The sequence below is a fragment of the Ursus arctos genome, unplaced genomic scaffold, assembly GCF_023065955.2.
Source record: "Ursus arctos isolate Adak ecotype North America unplaced genomic scaffold, UrsArc2.0 scaffold_12, whole genome shotgun sequence".
In the NCBI taxonomy this organism is placed as follows: Eukaryota; Metazoa; Chordata; class Mammalia; order Carnivora; family Ursidae; genus Ursus; species Ursus arctos.
Genome location: NW_026622786.1, coordinates 65,241,751 through 65,263,150, shown reverse-complemented (window position 1 = coordinate 65,263,150; position 21,400 = coordinate 65,241,751). Strand labels below are relative to the sequence as shown.

The 21,400-nt window shown below is 37.7% G+C and overlaps 1 protein-coding gene across 5 annotated transcripts in view; it reads right to left on the bottom strand.

The window, feature by feature from the left end:
• FAF1 (Fas associated factor 1) overlaps positions 1–21,400 on the bottom strand; it is a 486,729-nt gene that overhangs the window by 273,072 nt on the left and 192,257 nt on the right. For all 5 annotated transcript variants that reach the window (XM_048220345.2, XM_048220346.2, XM_057310649.1 and 2 more), the window contains one exon: positions 8,946–9,037. In XM_048220345.2, the coding sequence (XP_048076302.1) occupies positions 8,946–9,037 (92 nt within the window). The remainder of the gene's footprint in view (positions 1–8,945; positions 9,038–21,400) is intronic.

The following is a 21,400-nucleotide window of genomic DNA, read 5'->3' as shown; positions in this document are numbered from 1 at the left end:
GCCAGCACCATTTCACTACCTGCCCCTCAACATAACCACAGGGCCACCTGCAGGAACCAGCACAGCATGGACACTTGCTACCTAACTTGCTTATACCAAGCCACACCCCTCATGCTCCAGAAGAACTGCCCATCCCAATCATGCTTGTATCAGTCCAGTGCGGCAGCCTCCTGCTCCAGGAGACCAGCCCAAACCTGTGCCTTAGTTTTCAAACACGGGAGCCTTAGTTCCATGGTGGTGGTGACAGGTCTCATTTCACAAATATACCAGAGCACACCTAGTTAAAAAGTGCCACATTCAGGCTAAGGACCAAACACTGCCCACAACAGGCAAAGAGACCCTCTATAGATGACTGACCTGAGGATAAAGCAGCCAGGACAAAACAACAGAGCACAAACAGCACACAATGGAGACACTCCTAGAAGCACCAGGCATGGGGGAACAAGAGAGACAACAGTGCATGGCACTAGAGGGCTTCTTAATAAAACCATTACCCTCGAGAACAGGAGATATTGATGACTTTACTAACACAAAAGAACAGGCACAGAGACTTAGACAAAATGAGAAGACAGAAATATTTATCCCAAATTAAAGAAAAGGACAAGGCCACAGCCAGAGATCTAGGCAAAACAGATAAAAGTAACATGCCTGGTAGAGAATATAAGGTAGTGATCATAAGGATACACCCTGGACTTGAGAAAAGACTGGAGGACATGAGTGAGACCTTTAACACAGAGATAAGAAATAACATAGGAGAGATAAAGAGATCAAATGAAATGAGAAACACACTTTATGGAATGAACAGCAATGAACAGCTTCTGCAAGAAGCAGAGGAACAAATTAATGACCTAGAAGACAGAGTAATAAAAAGTAATCATGCTGAACAAAAGAGAGAAAAAAGAATTATGCAAAACAAGAAAAGACTTGGGGAACTCAATGACTAAATCAAATGTAGTAACATCTGTATACAGGCATCCCAGAAGAAGAGAGGAAAGGGGGCAGAGAAATTATTTGAAGAAATAATAGCTGAAAACAGAGGTGCTTGGGTGGCTCAGTTGGTTAAGCGTCTGCCTTCCACTCAGGTCATGATTCCAGGATCCTGGGATCAAGCCTCGTGTTGGGCTCCCTGCTCAGTGAGGGGCCTGCTTCTCCCTCTCCCTCTGCCCCTGCTCATGCTCTCTCTCTCGCCATCTTTCTCTCAAATAAATAAATAAACTTAAAAAAAAAAATAGCTGAAAACATTCCTAATCTGGTGAAGGAAACAGATATCCATATCCAGGAGAGGCACAGAAAACCTCCATTAAAATCAACAAAAGCAGTTTCACACCAACACATAATTAAACTATGGCAAAATATAGTAATGAAGAAAAATTTTTAAAGCGGCCAGAAAAAGATGACAGTAACTTACATGGGAAAACCCATAAGGCAGCAGGGGATTTTTCAGCTGAAACTTTCTAAGCCAGAAGGGACTGGCATAATATATTCAAAGTGCTGAATGGAGAAAATCTGCAGCCAAAATACTCCATCCAGAAAGGCTATCATCAAAACAGGAGAGATAAAGAGTTTCACAGACAAACTAAAATGAAAGGAGTTCAAGACCACTAAGCCAGCTTGCAAGAAATATTAGAAGGGACTCTTTGAGTGGAAAGGAGAGACCAAAAGTGACAGTATAACAGCAGGAAATATAAAAGCAGAAAAAAAAAAAGAATATTTCTGTAAAAAGCTAGTCCAGGAATTCATAATATAAAAGAATGTAATATATGACACCATATAACTCAAATGTGGGAAGAAGTAAAAAAAAAAAAAATGGGTTCACACTTAAACAATGATCAACTTAATATAGACTGCTGTATGCAGAAAACATTGTATACAAACCTAATGATAACCACAAATCAAAAACTACTAATATATACATGCAAAGAATAAAGAGGAAAAAATCAAAATATATCACTAAAGAAAACAAGAAAACCATGAAAGAGAAAAAGACAAGAAAGGATCAGAGAAAATCCAGAAACACCCACAAAACAAGTAATAAAATGACAACAGTAAATGCCTAAATTCTCCAATCAAAAGATAAAGGATGATGGAATGGATAAAAAAAAACAAGACCCATCTATAGGATGCCTACAGGAGACGCATTTTAGACCTAAAGATTCCCATATACTGAAAGTGAGGGGACAGAGAAACATTTATCATGCAAATGGATGTCAAAAGAAAGCTACAGTAGCAATACTTATATCAAACAAAACTGCCTTTAAAACAAAGACTGTAACAAGAGATAAAGGAGGACTCTATATAATAATAAAGGGGACAATCCAACAAGAAGATAAAACAAATAGAAATATTTATGCACCCAATATGGGAGCACCCAAATACATAAAACAGTTAATAACAAACATATAGGAACTAATTGATAAAAATACAATAATAGTAGGAGACTTTAACACCCCACTTACATCAATGGACAGATCATCTAAACAGATTATCAACAAGGAAACAATGGCTTTGAATGATACACTGGACCAGAGGGATTTAACAGATATATTCAGAACATTCCATCCTAAAACAGCAGAATACACATTCTTTTCAAGTGCACTTGGAACACTCTCCGGTGTAAGTCACATATTAGGCAAAACAAAACAGGCCACACCAAATTTAAAAAAGAAGTCATACCATGAATCTTTTCTTTTTTTTTTTTTTTTTAAGATTTTATTTATTTATTTGACAGAGATAGAGACAGCCAGCGAGAGAGGGAACACAAGCAGGGGGAGTGGGAGAGGAAGAAGCAGGCTCCTAGAGGAGGAGCCTGATGTGGGGCTCGATCCCATAACGCCAGGATCACGCCCTGAGCCGAAGGCAGACGCTTAACCGTTGTGCCACCCAGGCGCCCCACCATGAATCTTTTCTGACCACAACACTATGAAACTAGAAATCAACCACAAGAAAAAAATCTGGAAAGATCACAAATACATGGAGGTTAAATAACATGCTACTAAACAATGAATGGGTCAACAAAGAAGTAAGAAGAAATTTTAAAAAGTACATGGACACAAATGAAAATGAAAACACAATGGTTCAAAACCTCTGGGATGCAGCAAAAGTGATTCTAAAAGGGAAGTTTACAGCAATACAGCCTTACTCAGGAATCAAGAAAAATCTTAAATAAATAACCTAACCTTAGACCTAAAGGAGCTGGAAAAAGAACAAGAAACAAAACCTAAAGCCAGCAAAGTAAAGGAAATAATAACGATTAGAACAGAAATAAATGATATAGAAAAAATCAATAAAATTGATAGGCCTCTAGCCAGATTCATCAAGAAAAAAAGAAAGGACCCAAATAAATAAAATCACAAGTGAGAGAGGAGAAATAATAAAGACCACAGAAATACAAACAACTGTAAGAGAATATTATGAAAAACTATATGCTGACAAATTGGACAACCTAGAAAAAATGGATAAATCCCTAAAAACAAATAAGCTAACAAAACCTAAACAGAAAGAAATAGAAAATTTGAACAAACTGAGTACCAGTAATGAAACTGAATCAGTAATCAAAGAACTGCCAACAAACAAGTCTAGGACCAGATGGCTTCACAGTCAAATTCTACCAAGCATCTGAAGAAGAGCTAATATCCTATTCTTCTCAAACTATTCCAAAAAATAGAAATGGGAGGAAAACTTCTAAATTCATTATATGAGGCCACCAGCATTACCCTGATACCAAAACCAGATAAAAACCACACACACACACACACACACACACACACACACACAAAGAGAACTAGTGGTCAATGTCTCTGATGAATATAGATACAAAAATCCTTAAAAGAATACTAGCAAACCAAATCCAACAACACATTAAAAATATCATTCACTGCAAGAGAAAACATTAAGAACCATACGATCATTTCAATGGATGCAGAAAAAGCATTGCACAAAGTACAACATTTATCCATGATAAAAACCCTTAAAAAGTAGGGTTAGAGGGAACATACAAAAGGCCATATATGACAAACCCTCAGCTAACATCATCCTCAATGGGGAAAAACTGAGAGCCTTTCCTCCAAAATCGGGAAAAAGACAAGGATGCCCACTCTCACCACTTCTATCCAACATAGTATTCAAAGTTTTAGCCACAGCAATCAGACAACGAAAATAAATAAAAGGCATCCAGATCAGGAAGAAGTAAAACTCTCACTATTTGCAGATGACATGATACTATATATAGAAAACCCAAAAGACTCCTAGAACTAATAAAACAAAAATAAGAACTGATAAAAGTAAACTTTACTGAACTGATTCAGTAAAGTTGCAGGATACAAAATCAATCTACAGAAATCTGTTGTATTTCTGCACACCAATAATGAAGCAGCAGAAAAAGAAATTAAGAAAGCAATCCTACTTACAATTGCACCAAAAATAATAAGATACCCAGGAATAAACCTAATCAAACAGCTGAAAGACCTGTACTCTGAAAACTATAAAATACTGATGAAAGAAATTGAAGATGACACAAAGAAATGGAAAGACATTTCATGCTCATGGATTGGAAGATTAAATATTGTTAAAATGTCTATACTACCCAAAGCAATCTACACGTTTAATGTAATCCCTATCAGAATACCACAAACATTTTTCACAGAATTAGGAAAAACAATCCTAAAATTTGTATGGAACCACAAAAGGCCTGAAGAACCACAGCAACCTTGAAAAAGCAAAGCAAAGCTAGGGGCATCACAATTCTGGACTTCAAATTATTTTACAAAGCTGCAGTAATCAAAAGAGTATGTTATGGGGGAAAAAAAGACACCTAGATCAATGGAACAGAACAGAAAACCCAGAAATAAACCCACACCTATATGGTCAATTAATCTTTGGCAAAGCAGGAGAATATCCAATGGGAAAGACAGTCTCTTCAACAAATATTGCTGGGAAAACTGGACAGCAACATGCAAAAGAAACTGAACCACTTTTCTACATTATATGGAAAAATAAATTCAAAATGGATGAAAGACCTAAATGTGAGACCTGAAACCATAAAAATCCTAGAAGATAACACAGGCATTAACTTCTCTGACATCAGCCATAGCAACTTTTTTCTAGGTATGTCTCCTAAGGCAAGGGAAACAAAAACAAAAATAAACTATTGGGACTGCATCGATATAAAAAGCTTCTGCACAGTGAAGGAAACAATCAACAAAACTAAAAGGCAACCTACAGAATGGAAGAAGATATTTGCAAATGACATTATCCAATAAAGGGTTAGTTTACTAAATATAAACAACTTGTACAACTCAATACCAAAACACCAAATAATCCAATTAAAATATGGGTAGAAACACGAACAGACATTTCTCCAAAGAAGAAATACAGATGACCAACAGACACATGAAAAGACGCTCAACATCAGGGAAGTGAAAGTCAAAACCACCATGTGATATCACTTCGTACCTGTCAGAACGGCTAAAGTCAAAAAACACAAGAGACAAGTGTTGACAGGGATGTGAGAACAAGTAACCCTCTTGCACTGTTGGTGGGAATGCAAACTGATGCAGCCACTCTGAAAACACTATGGAGGTTCCTCAAAACGTTAAAAATAGAACTACCCTACGATCCAGCAATTGCACTACTGGGTATTTATACCCAAAGAACACAAAAACACGAATTCAAAGGGACACATGCACCCATATATTTATAGCAGCATTATTTACAACAGTCAAGATAAGGAAGCAGCCAAAGTGTCTATTGATGATGAATAAAGAAGATGTGGTATATATATACAATGGAATATTATTCAGCCATAAAGTAAAATGAAATCACTATTTGCAACAACATGATGGAGCTAAAGAGTATAATGCTAAGCAAACTAAGTCAGAGAAAAACATATGCCATATGATTTCACTCCCACATGGAATTTAAGAAGCAGAACAAATGAGCAAAGGACAAAAAGAGAGAACATAAACCGAGAAACAGACTCTGAACTATAGAGAACAAATTAATGGTTATCAGAGGGGAGGTGGGTAGGAGGATGTCTTAAATAGGTGATGGGGCTTAAGGAGTGCACTAGTTGTGATGAACTCCAGGTGATGCATGGAATTATTGAATCACTATATTGTATACCTGAAACTAATATAACACTGTAGGTTAACTAACTGGAATTAAAGTAGAAACTTTAAAAAAAAATTCATAAAGCCAACTAAGGAAGACTAATTTAGTAGTCATTCTCCAATAAAACACTGTATTTTATAAGCACTGTAGGGCCCTGCTTGCCAGGAACTGAGCAATTCGACAATCAAAGGAAGGTCAGCCACATGGCAATGAAGAACATCTCCATTAGCCCAGGAAGACATTTTGATAAATCCATTTAATCATACAATAGATTATAACCAATAATGTCTCTATCTGCTCATAATTATGTGGATTACATATGGGGTGACAGTGATTACACTCTGCTAACTAAACTACAAAAATAATGTCCTGACTAGATACAGAACCATACATATAACTTCCTGTTTAACTTAATCTCATGTAGTGTTGATATCAACATTACTATAAACACAAGGACTACAAGTACTGTTGGCTGTTTGTAATGATGTGCAAATTCAACCTCCCGTTAATACGTGATCTTAACAGAAAATAAACAGTGACCGAAGAAATGTTTAAATTCTTAACCTCAAATGAACTATTAATAGACTATCAAATACAATTATATTAGATTTAACTTTTTTCAGGTCAGTGATTTCTACTTTGGTACAAGTCAAATTTAATTTTTTTGGTACTATCTACCTGTAATGGCATAATCTATAATAAGAAATATATATCTGGTCTTCTTCCCTGTCCCCCCAACAAGAGCTCCCTAAAACCCTTGGAATTTTCTAAATGATAAGAGCAATACAGGTGGAAGGAGCAAGGGGCCTTTTGTTATTTGTAACAAGCCCCTTTCAGCCACACAAGAGTTTGTTCATGAGTTAATGACAGAAAAAACCCTCGAAAAAAAACCCTCAGATGAGGACTTGTTGCAAGGGAAAGCAATCGATTGGAAGGTTGGAACTTTCAGCTACCTGCATTCTCCCTGCCTCCACATTTGTAGGGAGGTTGAGTTAATTATTAATTATTAATAGCCAATAATTTAGTCAATCGTGCCTATGTAATAAAGCCTCTATAAAAAACCCTAGCTGAAGGGGTTTTTTTTAACCTTAATATGTTTTTATTTAACTACAGATTCTCTAATTTCATCAATTATCCCAATAACACCTTTTGCAGGTTTTTTTTCCAGAAAAGGATCCAGTCCAGCATTACACTGCATTGACTTGTCATGCTATGTTTCTTTAGTATTTTTGGTTTTTGTTTGTTTTTGTTTTGTTTTTTGGGTTTTTTTTATAATAATTTTTTTTATTATATTATGTTAGTCACCATACAGTGAAGGGTTTTTAACAGCTTCCAAGTTGGTGAAAAAGAATGCATCTATGTGCTATGAGGGTGGCACATCCCAAACTTTAAGCTCCTGTGCTCACGACACTTCCAGATCTTGTCCTATATATCTGTTCATCTGGCTGTTCATTTACATTCTTTAAAATATGTTTTGTAATAAGTTGGTAATAGTAAGTAGAGCACTTTTCTGAGTTCTGTGAGCCATTCTAGCAAATTATCAAACCCAAGAAGAGGGCTGTGGGAACCTCCAATGTATACCCAGTTGTTCAGAAGCACAGGAGACAACCTAGACTTGAAATAGTGTCCAATATGGGAGCAGTCTTATGGAACTGAGCCCTGAACCTATGGGATTAAATGCTATCTTCAGGGGCGCCTGGGTGGCGCAGTCGTTAAGCGACTGCCTTCGGCTCAGGGCGTGATCCCGGCATTCTGGGATCGAGCCCCACGTCAGGCTCCTCCGCTGGGAGCCTGCTTCTTCCTCTCCTACTCTCCCTGCTTATGTTCGCTCTCTCGCTGGCTGTCTTCTCTCTGTCAAATAAATAAATAAAATCTTAAAAAAAAAAAAATAATAAATAAATAAATAAATAAATAAAATGCTATCTTCAGGTAGATAGTGTCAGAATTTATTTAAATTGTAGAACATCAAGTTGGTATTGAAGAATGGCCTGGTGTGTGGGGAAAGAACCCCACACATTTGGTAGCCAGAGTGCTCTGTGAGTACTATAGTGAGAAAAACGGAAATTTTTTCCTTCTACTATATAATAATAAAGATATTTGATACATGGTAGGAAAAGTTTGAGAATATCCCAAGTTTAGGCACACAGGTCTCTCTACTACACAAAATCACCAAGCAGTATTAAAAAAGAAGTAAATATGTATAAAAACTGTGAAAATCTAAAAACAATTTAAACATAGCTCTGGAATGATATTGTACTCACAAAAATTATTACTCTATCACTAACATCATGTACTTTAGATCAGTTTTTTTACCTAGCAATAATGTCATATATAATTTAATACTAAAAGCATTTAATCATTCTATAAATGTCCCAAGTTTCACTGTGAATAATGAAAAAAGAACGAGATACTTTATTCCAAGAAGAGATAAAAACTTAGTAAAAATGTTGTATCAGTGCTTTTCAAGCTGTATTCTGCAGTGCCTGATGAATTTTCCTCAAAAGTATGCTTTCTTTAGTCACGGGAGAAGCTAGAGTTCCATTTATTCAATCTCTTCCTTCCAAAACACTAGTCCCTCCCCTTCAAACAAAACAGTATCATTTTTTACTATTTTTTCCATAATGGAGTTTTGCTAAAGATTTTCTTTGGAAAAAAATTCCACCACTAAAATCAAACTACCCAAACCAAATAGAAATTTTATGTAGTTAATAGTTATTGGTAAGTTAAAGTTTCAAAAAGATTTTGATTTGATTTCATTTTGATATTTATACACAGCTTAAAGCAACTTAACAATCAAGCTTTTCATTTCAGATTCTCAGGAAAAGTAAACACCTTACCCAGCATGACTAGATGATGAAGGTGGTGGCAAGTCTGGTGTAAGGACATAAAGACTGTTGTTTTTTGGCAAATGTAGCGATTTTAAGACCGTCTGAAAAAGAAAAATTAGAAACAAACAAAAAAAATGACTGTTGATTGTACATTTTCATTTTTTCCCTAAAGTTCTTACAATTTTTTCAATATTGTAGGTTTTTAAAATTTTTGACAATTTCCTAAACAGAATAATGCAGAACTATTGAAACCAAGTAACTTGTTTCTCCTATATATATCATAAATAAGCATAAATATGAACATTAAAAATAAAATACAAATTCTTTAGCTCATGATGAGATACAATGGGTAAGAACACAGCTGAGAGTCATTAATTTCTTCATTGAAGAAGTATATCTTCAAAACTAATATGCACTTCGTTCCAGGATCATTACAGCGAAAATTAGCAATGTAGGTTTTCAGAGATCATAAGACCTAGAAAAGATCATAGTGAGCACCTCAACCCAATGACTTTATAGATGAGGAGCTGCAGCCTGAGAAGTAAGGCGAGTTGGATGAGGTCTCCAGTCAGTGTTACTTAGGTCACTTAACTATTACTCCAGAGAATTTTTTTGTTAAAATGATCCATCTAGGGTGAATAAACTACTCTTGAGATACATCTGAACTACATCTTGAAAACCATACAAAAGTTCACTAAATTTTTTGGCCGTAAAATTACTACAAACCTTTCAAATTCCTAACTTGACAGTAAATACTAACATAGTTCAAACCTTTTTTTTTTTTTTTTTTTAAGTAGGCTCCACACTGGGCATGGAGCCCAATGTGGGGCTTAAACTCACAACCTTGAGATCAAGACCTAAGCTGAGATCAAGAATCGAACAGTTAATTGACTCTGCTTCCCAGGCACCCCTCAAACTTTTTTTGACAGCAAAACTCATTAAGGAACACATTTTACATCTTTACAGCATAACCCAGGACATATATATTTATTCAACAGATATTTATTGAGCAACCTACTCTGTGCCAGGACTATTCCAAACACTGAGGATATAGTGGTGAACAGAACAGTCTAAATTGCCCAATCTCTTATAGAGCTCTACATTTTAGTAGGAATAAATAAAGTAAGTAACCTATATAGCTGAATATTAAAAAGTGGTAATTTTTTGGACTAAAGATAGATCAGGAAAGGAGGGGTGAAGAATATGGGGGTGGGAAGTTATGTAATTTTAAACTGGGTGATCAGGGTGAACTCACTTGAAAAATGTGACATTTGAGCAAAGACTGGGGGTAATGAAACAAATCATGAGAAAATACAGAAAAAGAATATTTAAAGCAAAGAAAAACAGCACAAAATGCTTAATGAACAACAAGAAGTCCAATGTAACTGAAGTCAAATGAGCACTGGTAGCAATAGGTTAGAGAGGGAACAGTCCTGGCAGGGACAGGAAATGTATTGAGCTATGGGCTTTGACTTTTAGTCTGAATGAAATGGGAAACTACTGGAGTGACATGATCAGATTCACACTTAAAAAGAATCACTTCATCAGCTATGTTGAAAACAGATGGGAAGGGGTTGGCAGAGGAGGGCAGAAGCACAGAGAAGGCTAATGGAATATACTAAAGGTGATAATGGCTTATGTCAGTGTGATGGTAGTAGAAGTGATGCAAAATAGCTAGATTCTGGATATATTCTGAAGGCAGTGCCAAAAGAATTTCTTGACACACTGAATATGGGTTACGACAGAAAGGAGTCAGTTTTGATCCTTAAGATTTTAGACTGAACAACTGGAAGGATGAAGTTACTATCAATTGAAATGGGTAAGACTGAAGATGAAGACTTCCATTTTGGGCAGGTAAGTTTGAAATGTGTATTACGCATTTAAGTGGGAAAGATAAGCAGCTGGATATATCAATCTGGAATTCAGGGAACAGGTCTGGGGTGGAGATATAAATTAAAGATCTAAAATTGACTGTGTATATAGATGCACTTAAAAATCATTACACTGCATAAGATCACCAGTGAATTTAGTTATGTGGTCACTTCACTGGTGCTTTGACAAGAGCACTAGCAATTATCTGCCTAGACTGGGCTCAGAAGGAATGAGGAGAAACAGAGACAAGAAATATAAACAAGTCTTTGGGGGAAGTTTTGTTACCAAGAGGAATGGAGCAGACTGCTGGAAGGGGAAGTGGGACCAAGAGAAAAATGGAAGAAAAAATATCATGTTTGTGGTTACACTCTATTAGAGGAAATGACCTACTAGAGGAAGAAAACATTGATGATACAGGAAACACACAGAAGAATTAAGAGTGAAGTCCTTGAATAGGCCAGAAGAGACAAAGAATGTAATTCAAAGCAAACATGGAGGTGTGGTCTTTGAAAGGAGACTGGACAGGCCATCTAGAGTAACAAAAGAAGAGTATGTGTGTAAGACGCAGGTAAGTAAACAGAGTTCAAGCTGGGAACTTACAGAAATTTTCTTGCATTGCCTTTATTTTGTGAGTGAAACAAAACAGGAAGTCAAGTTATCAGCTGAGAGTGAGAATAAGGGAGAAGTACTTTAAAGGTCTGAGGAGAGGATAAGTAGAAAATAATCATTTAGGAGTGTGGATAAACCAGGTAAATATACTATGATTGCCTAGCAACATCAAGGGACTCTCTAAAGATCATGATCATGAATTTAAAGATACACCAACACCATGATTTTGTTTGTAGCCACATTTAGCTGTGAGGCACAGAATAGATGGAGTTGGATTTACTGAAAATAAGGATTTTTGTCAAGCAGGATCCATAAAGAAAGAGTTGAGACCATATGCAAGAAAGTGATTATAATGATTAATTGTGGGATTTAATCCACTCTAAGGAAGGAAGAGAGGACATGAAGAAGGTAATGATCATGAACAGATGGTAGAAACAATGCACTGGAGGCCTAAATAGTGTGGAAGGATTGCTAGAGTTAAGATACCAAAGAAAATGAGCTAGAAAGATAAGAGATGGTAAGCAGAAAATGGAAGCCTGAAATTAAGATTTGAGAATTATAATTAAATGATAGGACCATGGGAAGATATAGTTGATGCAGGGTGGAGGAAAAGATTTCTGTAGGGAAGAAATTCAAGAAACTAAGAGGCCAAAGTATTCGAAGAATCACTTACAAAGATAGTTAAATTACTAAGAATTAAGACAGAGAGCAGTTAAGGACCAGGACCTTAAAAATCATCAGGAAATGAGGGGAGATGACCTCAATAAGTATAGGTGATGACCTTTTAACACGAAATTCAAAGCTGAAGATTTTTAGAGATGAAGGACTGATAATGGTCTGGAAGTGGAAGTGAGGTACAATAAGAACACATATTTTATCAGATAATCCAGTGGTATGATGGCTGCTAAAGAAAAGCAATTAACACTGAGAAGGCTATGGCTATAGAGAAATAACGTCCTCAGAAAGACAGGTTTCAGTCACAGGAAGATGGTGAAAGGAATGTGCAGGGAAGAGGTTGACAAAAGAAGGAATCTGGCTAATGGTAAAATTAGTTCCACAGGGAATAGCAAACAGGTTTCAGGTATTACAGATGAAAAAGAATAGAGAAAGATACGGCCTATGCAGAAACTATGAAAATTTGAATGAGGGGGGATATGAGAATCTTAGACTCTTGCAGTGACTGGCATAAACAGTGGGTAAAGATACAATAAAATTAGTCCTGGTATAATCAAACAATAATGTTAAGGCTGAAACTGTTGGAAAGCAAGTGAAGTGAATGTCTAGGAATCTCTCTTAACCCTGCAGATAGAAATAGAGACAGTGGGCTGATCTTACCCAAGCATAAAACATGAGGAACTCATTCTTGATCCCTCCACAAGAAGGTGCATCTTACTAAGTACACAGTCTTACTCCACGGACACTGGGACTTCGTTTGACTAATATTAGCTATATGTTAAATAAAAATACTTACCCTTACTACTTGCAATATACTTTGACATCTTCTATTCTATTTCTTTTTTTTAATGCTGACTATAACCCACTCAATTCACTTCACATCCCATTAATGGTTTGTAGCTCATGGTCTGCAAAAACACTGTAGTAGGCAATTACTCATAACTTCACCTTTAAGTTCCGAATCTTAATATCAAATGTGTGTAAGTCCTTTTGAAAGTGATCTGTGTTACCTCTATAGAGTTAACATGCAAACAAAATACATGCATATACACATAGGAAAATTATTTTTTACCTTCCTATCTTTCATTATTTTATTTTTTTAAATATATGCATATAATTTTATTTTATTTTATTTTTTCTTAATGTATTTTAATTATGCTACATACAGTACACCCCTGGTTTCTGATGTAAAGTTCGATGATTCAATAGTTGCGTGTAACACCCAGTGCACCATGCAATACGTGCCCTCCTTACTACCCATCACCGGTCTATCCCATTCCCCCACCCCCCTCCCCTCTGAAGCCCTCAGTTTGTTTCTCAGAGTACATATTCTCTCATGCTTCATTCTCCCTTCTGATTACCCCCCCTTTCTTTATCCCTTTCTTCCCCTACCGATCTTCCTAGTTCTTATGTTCCATAGATGAGAGAAATCATATGATAATTGTCTTTCTCTGCATGACTTATTTCACTTAGCATTATCTCCTCCAGTCCCGTCCATGTTGCAGCAAATGTTGAGAAATCGTTCTTTCTGATAGCTGAGTAATATTCCATTGTATATATGGACCACAACTTCTTAATCCAGTCATCTGTTGAAGGGTATCTCGGTTCCTTCCACGATTTAGCTATCGTGGACAGTGCTGCTATGAACATTGGGGTGCATATGGCCCTTCTCTTCACTACGTCTGTATCTTTGGGGTAAATACCCAGTAGTGCAATGGCTGGGTCATAGGGTAGCTCAATTTTTAACTTTTTAAGGGACCTCCACACTGTTTTCCAGAGTGGCTGACCAACTTGCATTCCCACCAACAATGTAGGAGGGATCCCCTTTCTCCACATCCTCTCCAGCAATTGTTGTTTCTTGCCTTGTCAATTTTTGCCATTCTAACTGGCATAAGGTGGTATCTTAGTGTGGTTTTGATTTGAATTTCACTGATGGCTAGTGATTTTGAACATTTTTTCATGTGTCTGTTAGCCATTTGTATGTCGTCATTGGAAAACTGTCTGTTCATATCTTCTGCCCATTTTATGATTTGTTTATTTGTTTCTCCCGTATTGAGTTTGATAAGTTCTTTGTAGATCTTGGATACCAGTCTTTTATCTGTAGCATCATTTGCAAATATATTCTCCCATTCCGTGGGCTACCTCTTAGTTTTTTTGACTGTTTCCTTGGCCGTGCAGAAGCTTTTTATCTTGACGAAGTCCCACAAGTTCATTTTATCTTTTGTTTCTCTTGCCTTTGGAGATGTGTCATGAAAAAGGTTGCTTTGGCCGATGTCGTAGAGGTTGCTGCCTACGTTCTCCTCTAGGATTTTGATGGATTCCTGTCTCACATCGAGGTCTTTTGTCCATTTGGAGTTTATCTTTGTGTATGGCGTGAGAGAGTGGTCAAGTTTCATTCTTTTGTATGTAGCTGTCCCAATTTTCCCAGCACCATTTATTGAAGAAACTGTCTTTTTTCCACTGGATGTTTTTTCCTGCTTTATCAAAGATTACTTGCCCAAAGAGCCGAGGGTCCATTTCTGGGTTCTCTATTCTGTTCCATTGGTCTATGTGTCTGTTTTTGTGCCAGTACCATGCTGTGTTTGTGATCACAGCTTTGTAGTACAGCTCGAAATCCGGCATTGTGGTGCCCCCAGCTTTGTTTTTCCTTTTCAACAGTTCCTTGGCGATTTGGGGCCTTTTCTGGTTCCATACAAATTGAAGGACTATTTGTTCCAGTTCTTTGAAAAATGTCATCGGTATTCTGATCGGGATAGCATTGAAAGTGTAGATTGCTCTGGGTAGCATGGACGTTTAACAATGTTAATTCTTCCGATCCATGAGCATGGAATATTTTTCTATCTTTTTGTGTCTTCCTCAGTGTCTTTCAAGAGTGATTTATAGTTTCTAGAATATAGGTCCTTTACGTCTCTGGTTAAGTTAATTCCAAGGTAACGTATGGTTTTTGGTGCTATTGTAAATGGGATGGATTCCCTAATTTCTCTTTCTTCGGTCTCATTATTCGTGTATAGAAATGCAACTGATTTCTGAGCACTGATTTTGTATCCTGCCACATTACTGAATTGCTCTATAACTTCTAATAGTTTGGGAGTGGATTCTTTTGGGTTTTCCATATGGAGTATCACGTCATCTGCGAAGAGAGACATTTTGACTTCTTCTTTGCCATTTGGATACCTTTTATCCCTTTTTGTTGTCTGACTGCTGTTGCAAGGACTTCTAGTACTATGTTGAATAATAATGACGAGAGTGGGTATCCTTGTCGTGTACCTGATCTTAAGGGAAAGGCTTCTAGCTTTTCCCCATTGAGAATGATATTTGCTGTAGGCTTTTCATAGATGGTTTTTATGAGATTGAGGCTTGTACCCTCTATCCCTACACTCTGAAGGGTTTTAATCAGGAAAGGATGCTGTATTTTGTCAAATGCTTTTCTGCATCTATTGAGAGAATCATATGATTTTTGAATATTTCTTTCTGGATAAAATCTAAGACACTGATAGATTTGTGAATGTTGAACCACCCTTGCATCCCAGGGATGAATCCCACTTGGTCATGATGGATAATCCTTTTAGTGCACTGTTGGATTCTATTAGCCAGGATCTTGTTGAGGATTTTGGCGTCCATATTCATTAGGGAAATCGGTCTGTAATTCTCCTTTTGGATGGGGTCTTTGCCTGGTTTGGGGATCAAGGTAATACAGGCCTCATAGAATGAGTTTGGTAGCTTTCCTTCTGTTTCTATTTTTTTGAAATAGCTTTAGGAGAATAGGTATTATTTCTTCTTTGAATATTTGGTAGAATTCCCCTGAAAACCGTCCGGGCTTGGAGTCTTGTTTTTTGGAAGGTTGTTTATCACTGACTCAATCTCTTCATAATTAATTAGCCTGTTTAAAAAATCAATTTCTTCCCGTTTCAGTCTTGGTAGTTTATAGGTTTCCAGGAAGGCCTCCATCTTTTCCAGATTGCTTAATTTATTGGCATAAAGCTGTTGATAAAAGTTTCTAATAATCCTTCCAATTTCATTGGTGTTGGTTGTGACCTCTCCTTTTTCATTCATAATTTTATTAATTTGGGTCCTTTCTCTATTCTTTGGATAAGTCTTGCCAGTGGTCTGTCAATTTTATTGATTCTCTCAAAGAACCAGCTTCTAGTTCTGTTGATCTGCTTTACTGTACTCCTGGTTTCTGATTCATTGATTTCTGCTCTAATCTTGGTCAACTGCTTCCTCATGCGTGGATTAGGTCTGTCCCTCTGTCGCTGTTCCAGCTTCCTGAGGTGAGAATATAAAAACTGCATTTTAGAATTTTCTATTCTTTGAGTGAGGCTTGGATGGCTATGTATTTCCCCCTTAGGACTGCCTTTGCAGTATCCCATAGGTTTTGGACCGTTGTGTTTTCATTCCCGTTGGTCTCCATAAATTGTTTAAATTGATTTTGATTTCCTGGTTTATCGAATCATTCCTGAGCAGGATGGTTCTTAGTCTCCAAGTGTTTGAGTTTCTTCTGAATTTTTCCTTGTGGTTGAGTTCCAATTTCAAAGCGTTGTGGTCTGAGAATATGCAGGGAATAATTTCAGTCTTTTGGTATCAGTTGAGACCTGTTTTGTGTCCCAGAACATGGTCTATTCTTGAGAATGTTCCATGGGCATTAGAATAGAATGAGTATTCTTTGGTTCTGGGGTGTAGTGTTCTATATATATCTATGAGGTCCAACTCGGCGAGTATGGCATTCAAAGCCCTTGTTTCTTTCTCGATTTTTTGCATGGTGTTCTGTCTATTTCTGATAGTGGAGTGTTGAGGTCCCCTACTATTAACGTATTTTTATCTATATGTCTCTTTATTGTGGTTAAGAGTTGGCTTGTGTATCTTGCTGCTCCCCTGTTGGGGGCATATGTATTTATAATTGTCATATCCACTTGTTGCATACATCCTTTAAGAATAATATAGTGCCCTTCTGTGTCTCTAACTGTAGTCTTTAGTTTAAAATCCAATCTGTCTGATACGAGAATTGCTACCCCAGCTTTCTTTTGAGGTCCATTAGCCGTGAAAGATGGTATTCCATCCCTTTACTTTCAGTCTGAATGTATCTTTAGGTTCAAAATGAGTCTCTTGTAGACAGCTAATGGATGGGTCATGTCTTTTTATCCAATCTGCAACCCTGTGGCATTTATGGGAGCATTTAGGTCATTTACATTGAGACTGAATATTGAGAGAGATGATTTTAATGATGCCATGATGCCAGTAAAGTCTTTGTTTCTATGGATTGTGACTTTCTGTTCTGTATCACTCTTGGGGCCTTTTTACCTTTATAGAACCCCCCCCTTAATATCTCCTGTAGGGCTGGTTTCGTGGTTACGAAATTGGTCAATGACTGGCGATTCTGGAAGGTCTTTATTTCTCCATCAATTCTGAATGGCAGCCTTGCTGGTAAAGGATCCTTGGCTGCATGTTTTTCTCTGAAAGAGCTTTAAAAATGCCCCGCCCCCCAACTCTTTCTCTCATTCCAGGTCTGTGTAGACAGGTCTGACGTAATTCTGATACCTTTGCCTTGGTACGTGAGAAATTTCTTTGCCCTGGCCCCTTTCAATACTGTATCCTTGGATCTAATATTTGCGAATTGCACTATGACGTGACGTGGCGTAGGTTTGTCATGGTTGAGCTTGGGAGGGGTCCTCTCTGCCTCTTGGACACGAGTGTTTGTTTCCCTTGCTAGATTAGGGAAGTTTTCAGCTACAATTTGCTCAAATATCTCTTCTAGACCTCTGTTTTTCTCCACCCCCTCGGGGATGCCGATGATTCTGACATTGGAACGTTTCATTGAGTCGGTAATCTCCCGTAACCTACATTCTTGAGTGTGGATTTTTTTAAGTCCAGATTCTATTTTAGCTTTGTCTTGTACTAACCCATCCTCCAAATCGCTGATACGTACTTCTGCCTCATTCACCCTGGCCGTCAGAGCCTCTAGTTTTGACTGCATTTGGCTCATAGAATTTTTAATTTCTGCCAGATCCGCTCTCATTTCCGCCCTTAGAGATTCTATATTCTCATTAACATTTTCGTTAATACTTTTTTCAAGTCTACACATCATCTTGACCATTGTACTCTGAATTCCATTTCTGATAATTTGGTGATGTCCATATCCATTAATTCTGTGGCAGAGGCCACAGACTCATTGTCTTTTCTTTGCTGGGGGGGATTTCTCCTTCTCGTCATTCTGATGAGGAGAGGTTGCGGGGTTGTCCAGAGCCCAGATTATTGACCGGGACCCAGGCCGTGCACCCTTGTTTTATAGGGATCTTAGGGATGTGGGCTTCTTGATTTTTCAGCCTGCCTTCTGGGGGAGGGGCCTGCCACGCTGATATTCAGGCAACCCTGTTTTGGTACAGTCTCCGTGTCCCCTGTGAGGGGGGATGGAGATGGGCACACTGTGAGCCGGTATTCCAGGCTTTTGTTCTCTGGCGGCTTTCCCTGGAGGTTTGCTGTGCCTCTTCTGAGAGTCAGCGCAGCAGTGGCCGAATCTCAGCCTCTGTCTCAGAACAGAGGGATCGCGGACCGTTCCCACTGATGTTCTGGCCACTTTAACTCTGTTTCTGTTGGTGCTGCTCAACCTTGCAGCGCCCCAGGATGTGCGTCACACACCTGGCGTCCCAGCCCTCACTTCCAGGGCCGGCGCGTCTCTGTCCTTTGTGTTTCTAACACTGCCAGCCGCCAGCCGCCCCTGCGTTCTCCGGAGCTCCTGGTCTCAGTCTGGATCCAGTAAGCACACTGGTGCTCGTTTCAGTCTGGTCACGCGTTCCCCTGCTCATGGTCTCAGTCTGCTCTCTCCCGGGTGCCAGTCAGCGAGTCCGCCCGCTCCCCCGTGCAGGTGGCTACTGCTTCCCTGCGCCCAAACGCAGCGGTTCCCTCCCCCTTCCGTTTATCTTCCGATATCTGTGTGCGGTTTCACAGCTCCCCGCTTCGTACCTCAATACTCAGCGCTGGAGATGTTCATTTGTAGAGATCCAGATGTATCTTCCTGCGTCTCAGGCTGATTCCGTGGATGTTCAGGCTGGTCTGGTACCTATCCAACTCGACTCAGGGAACCGGCTGAAAAAGAGGTCCCCTACTCCTCCACCATCTTAACTCCCGACCTCCCTATCTTTCATTATTTTAATTGTTGGATTACTGACAAATGTTTACTCCTACCACTTGATCAAGTCACTACTGTCCTTTTGCCATGACACCATCCAAAGACTTTCCACTAAATCTTCCCCCTCAAATCACATATGGCATGATTATATAAATGGATACTTTAAGTCATTTATTCATTCATTCATTCATTCCACAAACATTTACTCATGGGACTATAATAGTAATTCCTGGGATGGGAACCTAATTTTATACAGAGGCCTGTTAGAGAAAGTAATGTTTAAACTGAGACCTGAAGGATGAAATAGAGCCACCCACGTGAAGAACTGGGGGTAAAGCATTCCAAGCAGTTGAAGGTACAGGTAAAGATATAAAGTGCTTGGGTCTATTAGAAGGATTAAAAGGGTGTTTCTATGGCTGCATCATGGAAAGTGAGGGTAAGAAAGGCTGAAGATGAGGTTGTAGAGGTGAACAGTGGGTAAATAGTACAATGCCTTTTGAACTATGGTGAGTAGCTTGAATTTTATTCTAAGTGCAATAAAAAACTGTTTTAACAGGAGAGTGATAAAATTTTATTTATATTCTTAAAAGATCATTCTGGCTGCTGTGTGGAGAAAGTAAGAAAGAACCCAGGAAAGGAAGCTGGAGAAACAATGATGAAGCTATTATACTGGTCCAGGCAAAAGATGCTAATGGCCTAAATTAGGCAGCAAAATAAAAATACTGAAAAGTCACCATTATTGAAATATATTTTGGAGACAGAAGCTATAGGACTTACCAAAGGATTAGGTGTTGTTTGAAATGGGAAAAGACTGGATGCCCATATTTTTGGATTCAGCAGCGGCTATATAGTGCTGCTGTTTATCGGGGAAAACTGGTAGAGAAATGGCACAGAAAGGAAAACGAAGAGCTCCATTTTAAACATGCTAACTTAAAGATGTGATAAGGTATGCGAGTACAAAGTGAATTACCAATTTGGATACTTGAATTCACAGAAGTATAACCTGGAAATATAAATTTGGGAGCAATCAGAAAATTAATGGCATAGGAATAGCAGAAATGACCTTAGGAAAAGATTATACAAAAATAAGTAACTGAAAATGTTGTTGGTGACAAAAGATTATGTTCAAATATTAGAACAGACAGCTTTAAAAACATTTTCAAAATAACTGCCTTTCTCTTCACAAACTACTGAAAATGCCATGTGCAACTGATTCATATCCATAGATTTCTCAATAAATGAACAAATAAATGATACAGTTATATAAACTAATGCATTCTAGTGTTTTATTTCTGCTGAGGTTGTTGATTTACTCAAGTAGCATTACTTTTTATTTTTTAACATATGTTTCAATTACAACAGCCATGTAGCATCAGGGGTCAGCAAACTATGCCTATGGGACAAATCTATCCTATTGCCTATTTTTATATGGCCTATGAAGTTAGGGACGATTTTTACAACTTTAAATGGGGGGGGGGAAATAATCGAAAGAAGAGTATTTCATGATATACGAAATTACATAAAATTCAAATTTCTGTGTCCATAAATAAGGATGTACTGGAACACAGTCATGGCTCACTCTTTCACATATGGCCTACGGTTCCTTTCACACTACGACAGCAGAAATGAGTAGCTGCAATGGAGACTGTATTGCTTGAAAAGCCTAAAATATTTATAACCTGGTTCTGGATAGAAAGTCTGCTGACCCCTAAAATAGTACATCGTTAACTTGTACCTAAATTTATAAATATCTTGCTAATGTGAAATTCATATAAATATCTTATTGAAATACCCCAAATATCTCCATATACCAAATGAACTCACATATAAATATTTGTAAGCACAATGTCTACCAGAAGTCATTAACAAAGAACTGAACTAAAAGTTGAAGATTCTAAGTTTATGCCTAGATATTGAAATATCAAGTTAATAACTATGAAACCATTTGATAATTATTTGCACTTCAAACATCTAAAACTTGAGAGTTAATTCATTTCATTCCATCTCTCCCCACTCTCTCTGTCAGACAAAGAAACAGTGTGTGAAACATTTAATACCAGAGGCTGCTACTGAGTCCTTGAGAACAGCAACTACTGCCTTAAAATTGCAACAATTTATGAAAATTTTTAAAGTACAATTCATTCCATGCACTAGCCACTACCCAAGTAAACAAAGATTCTTACCA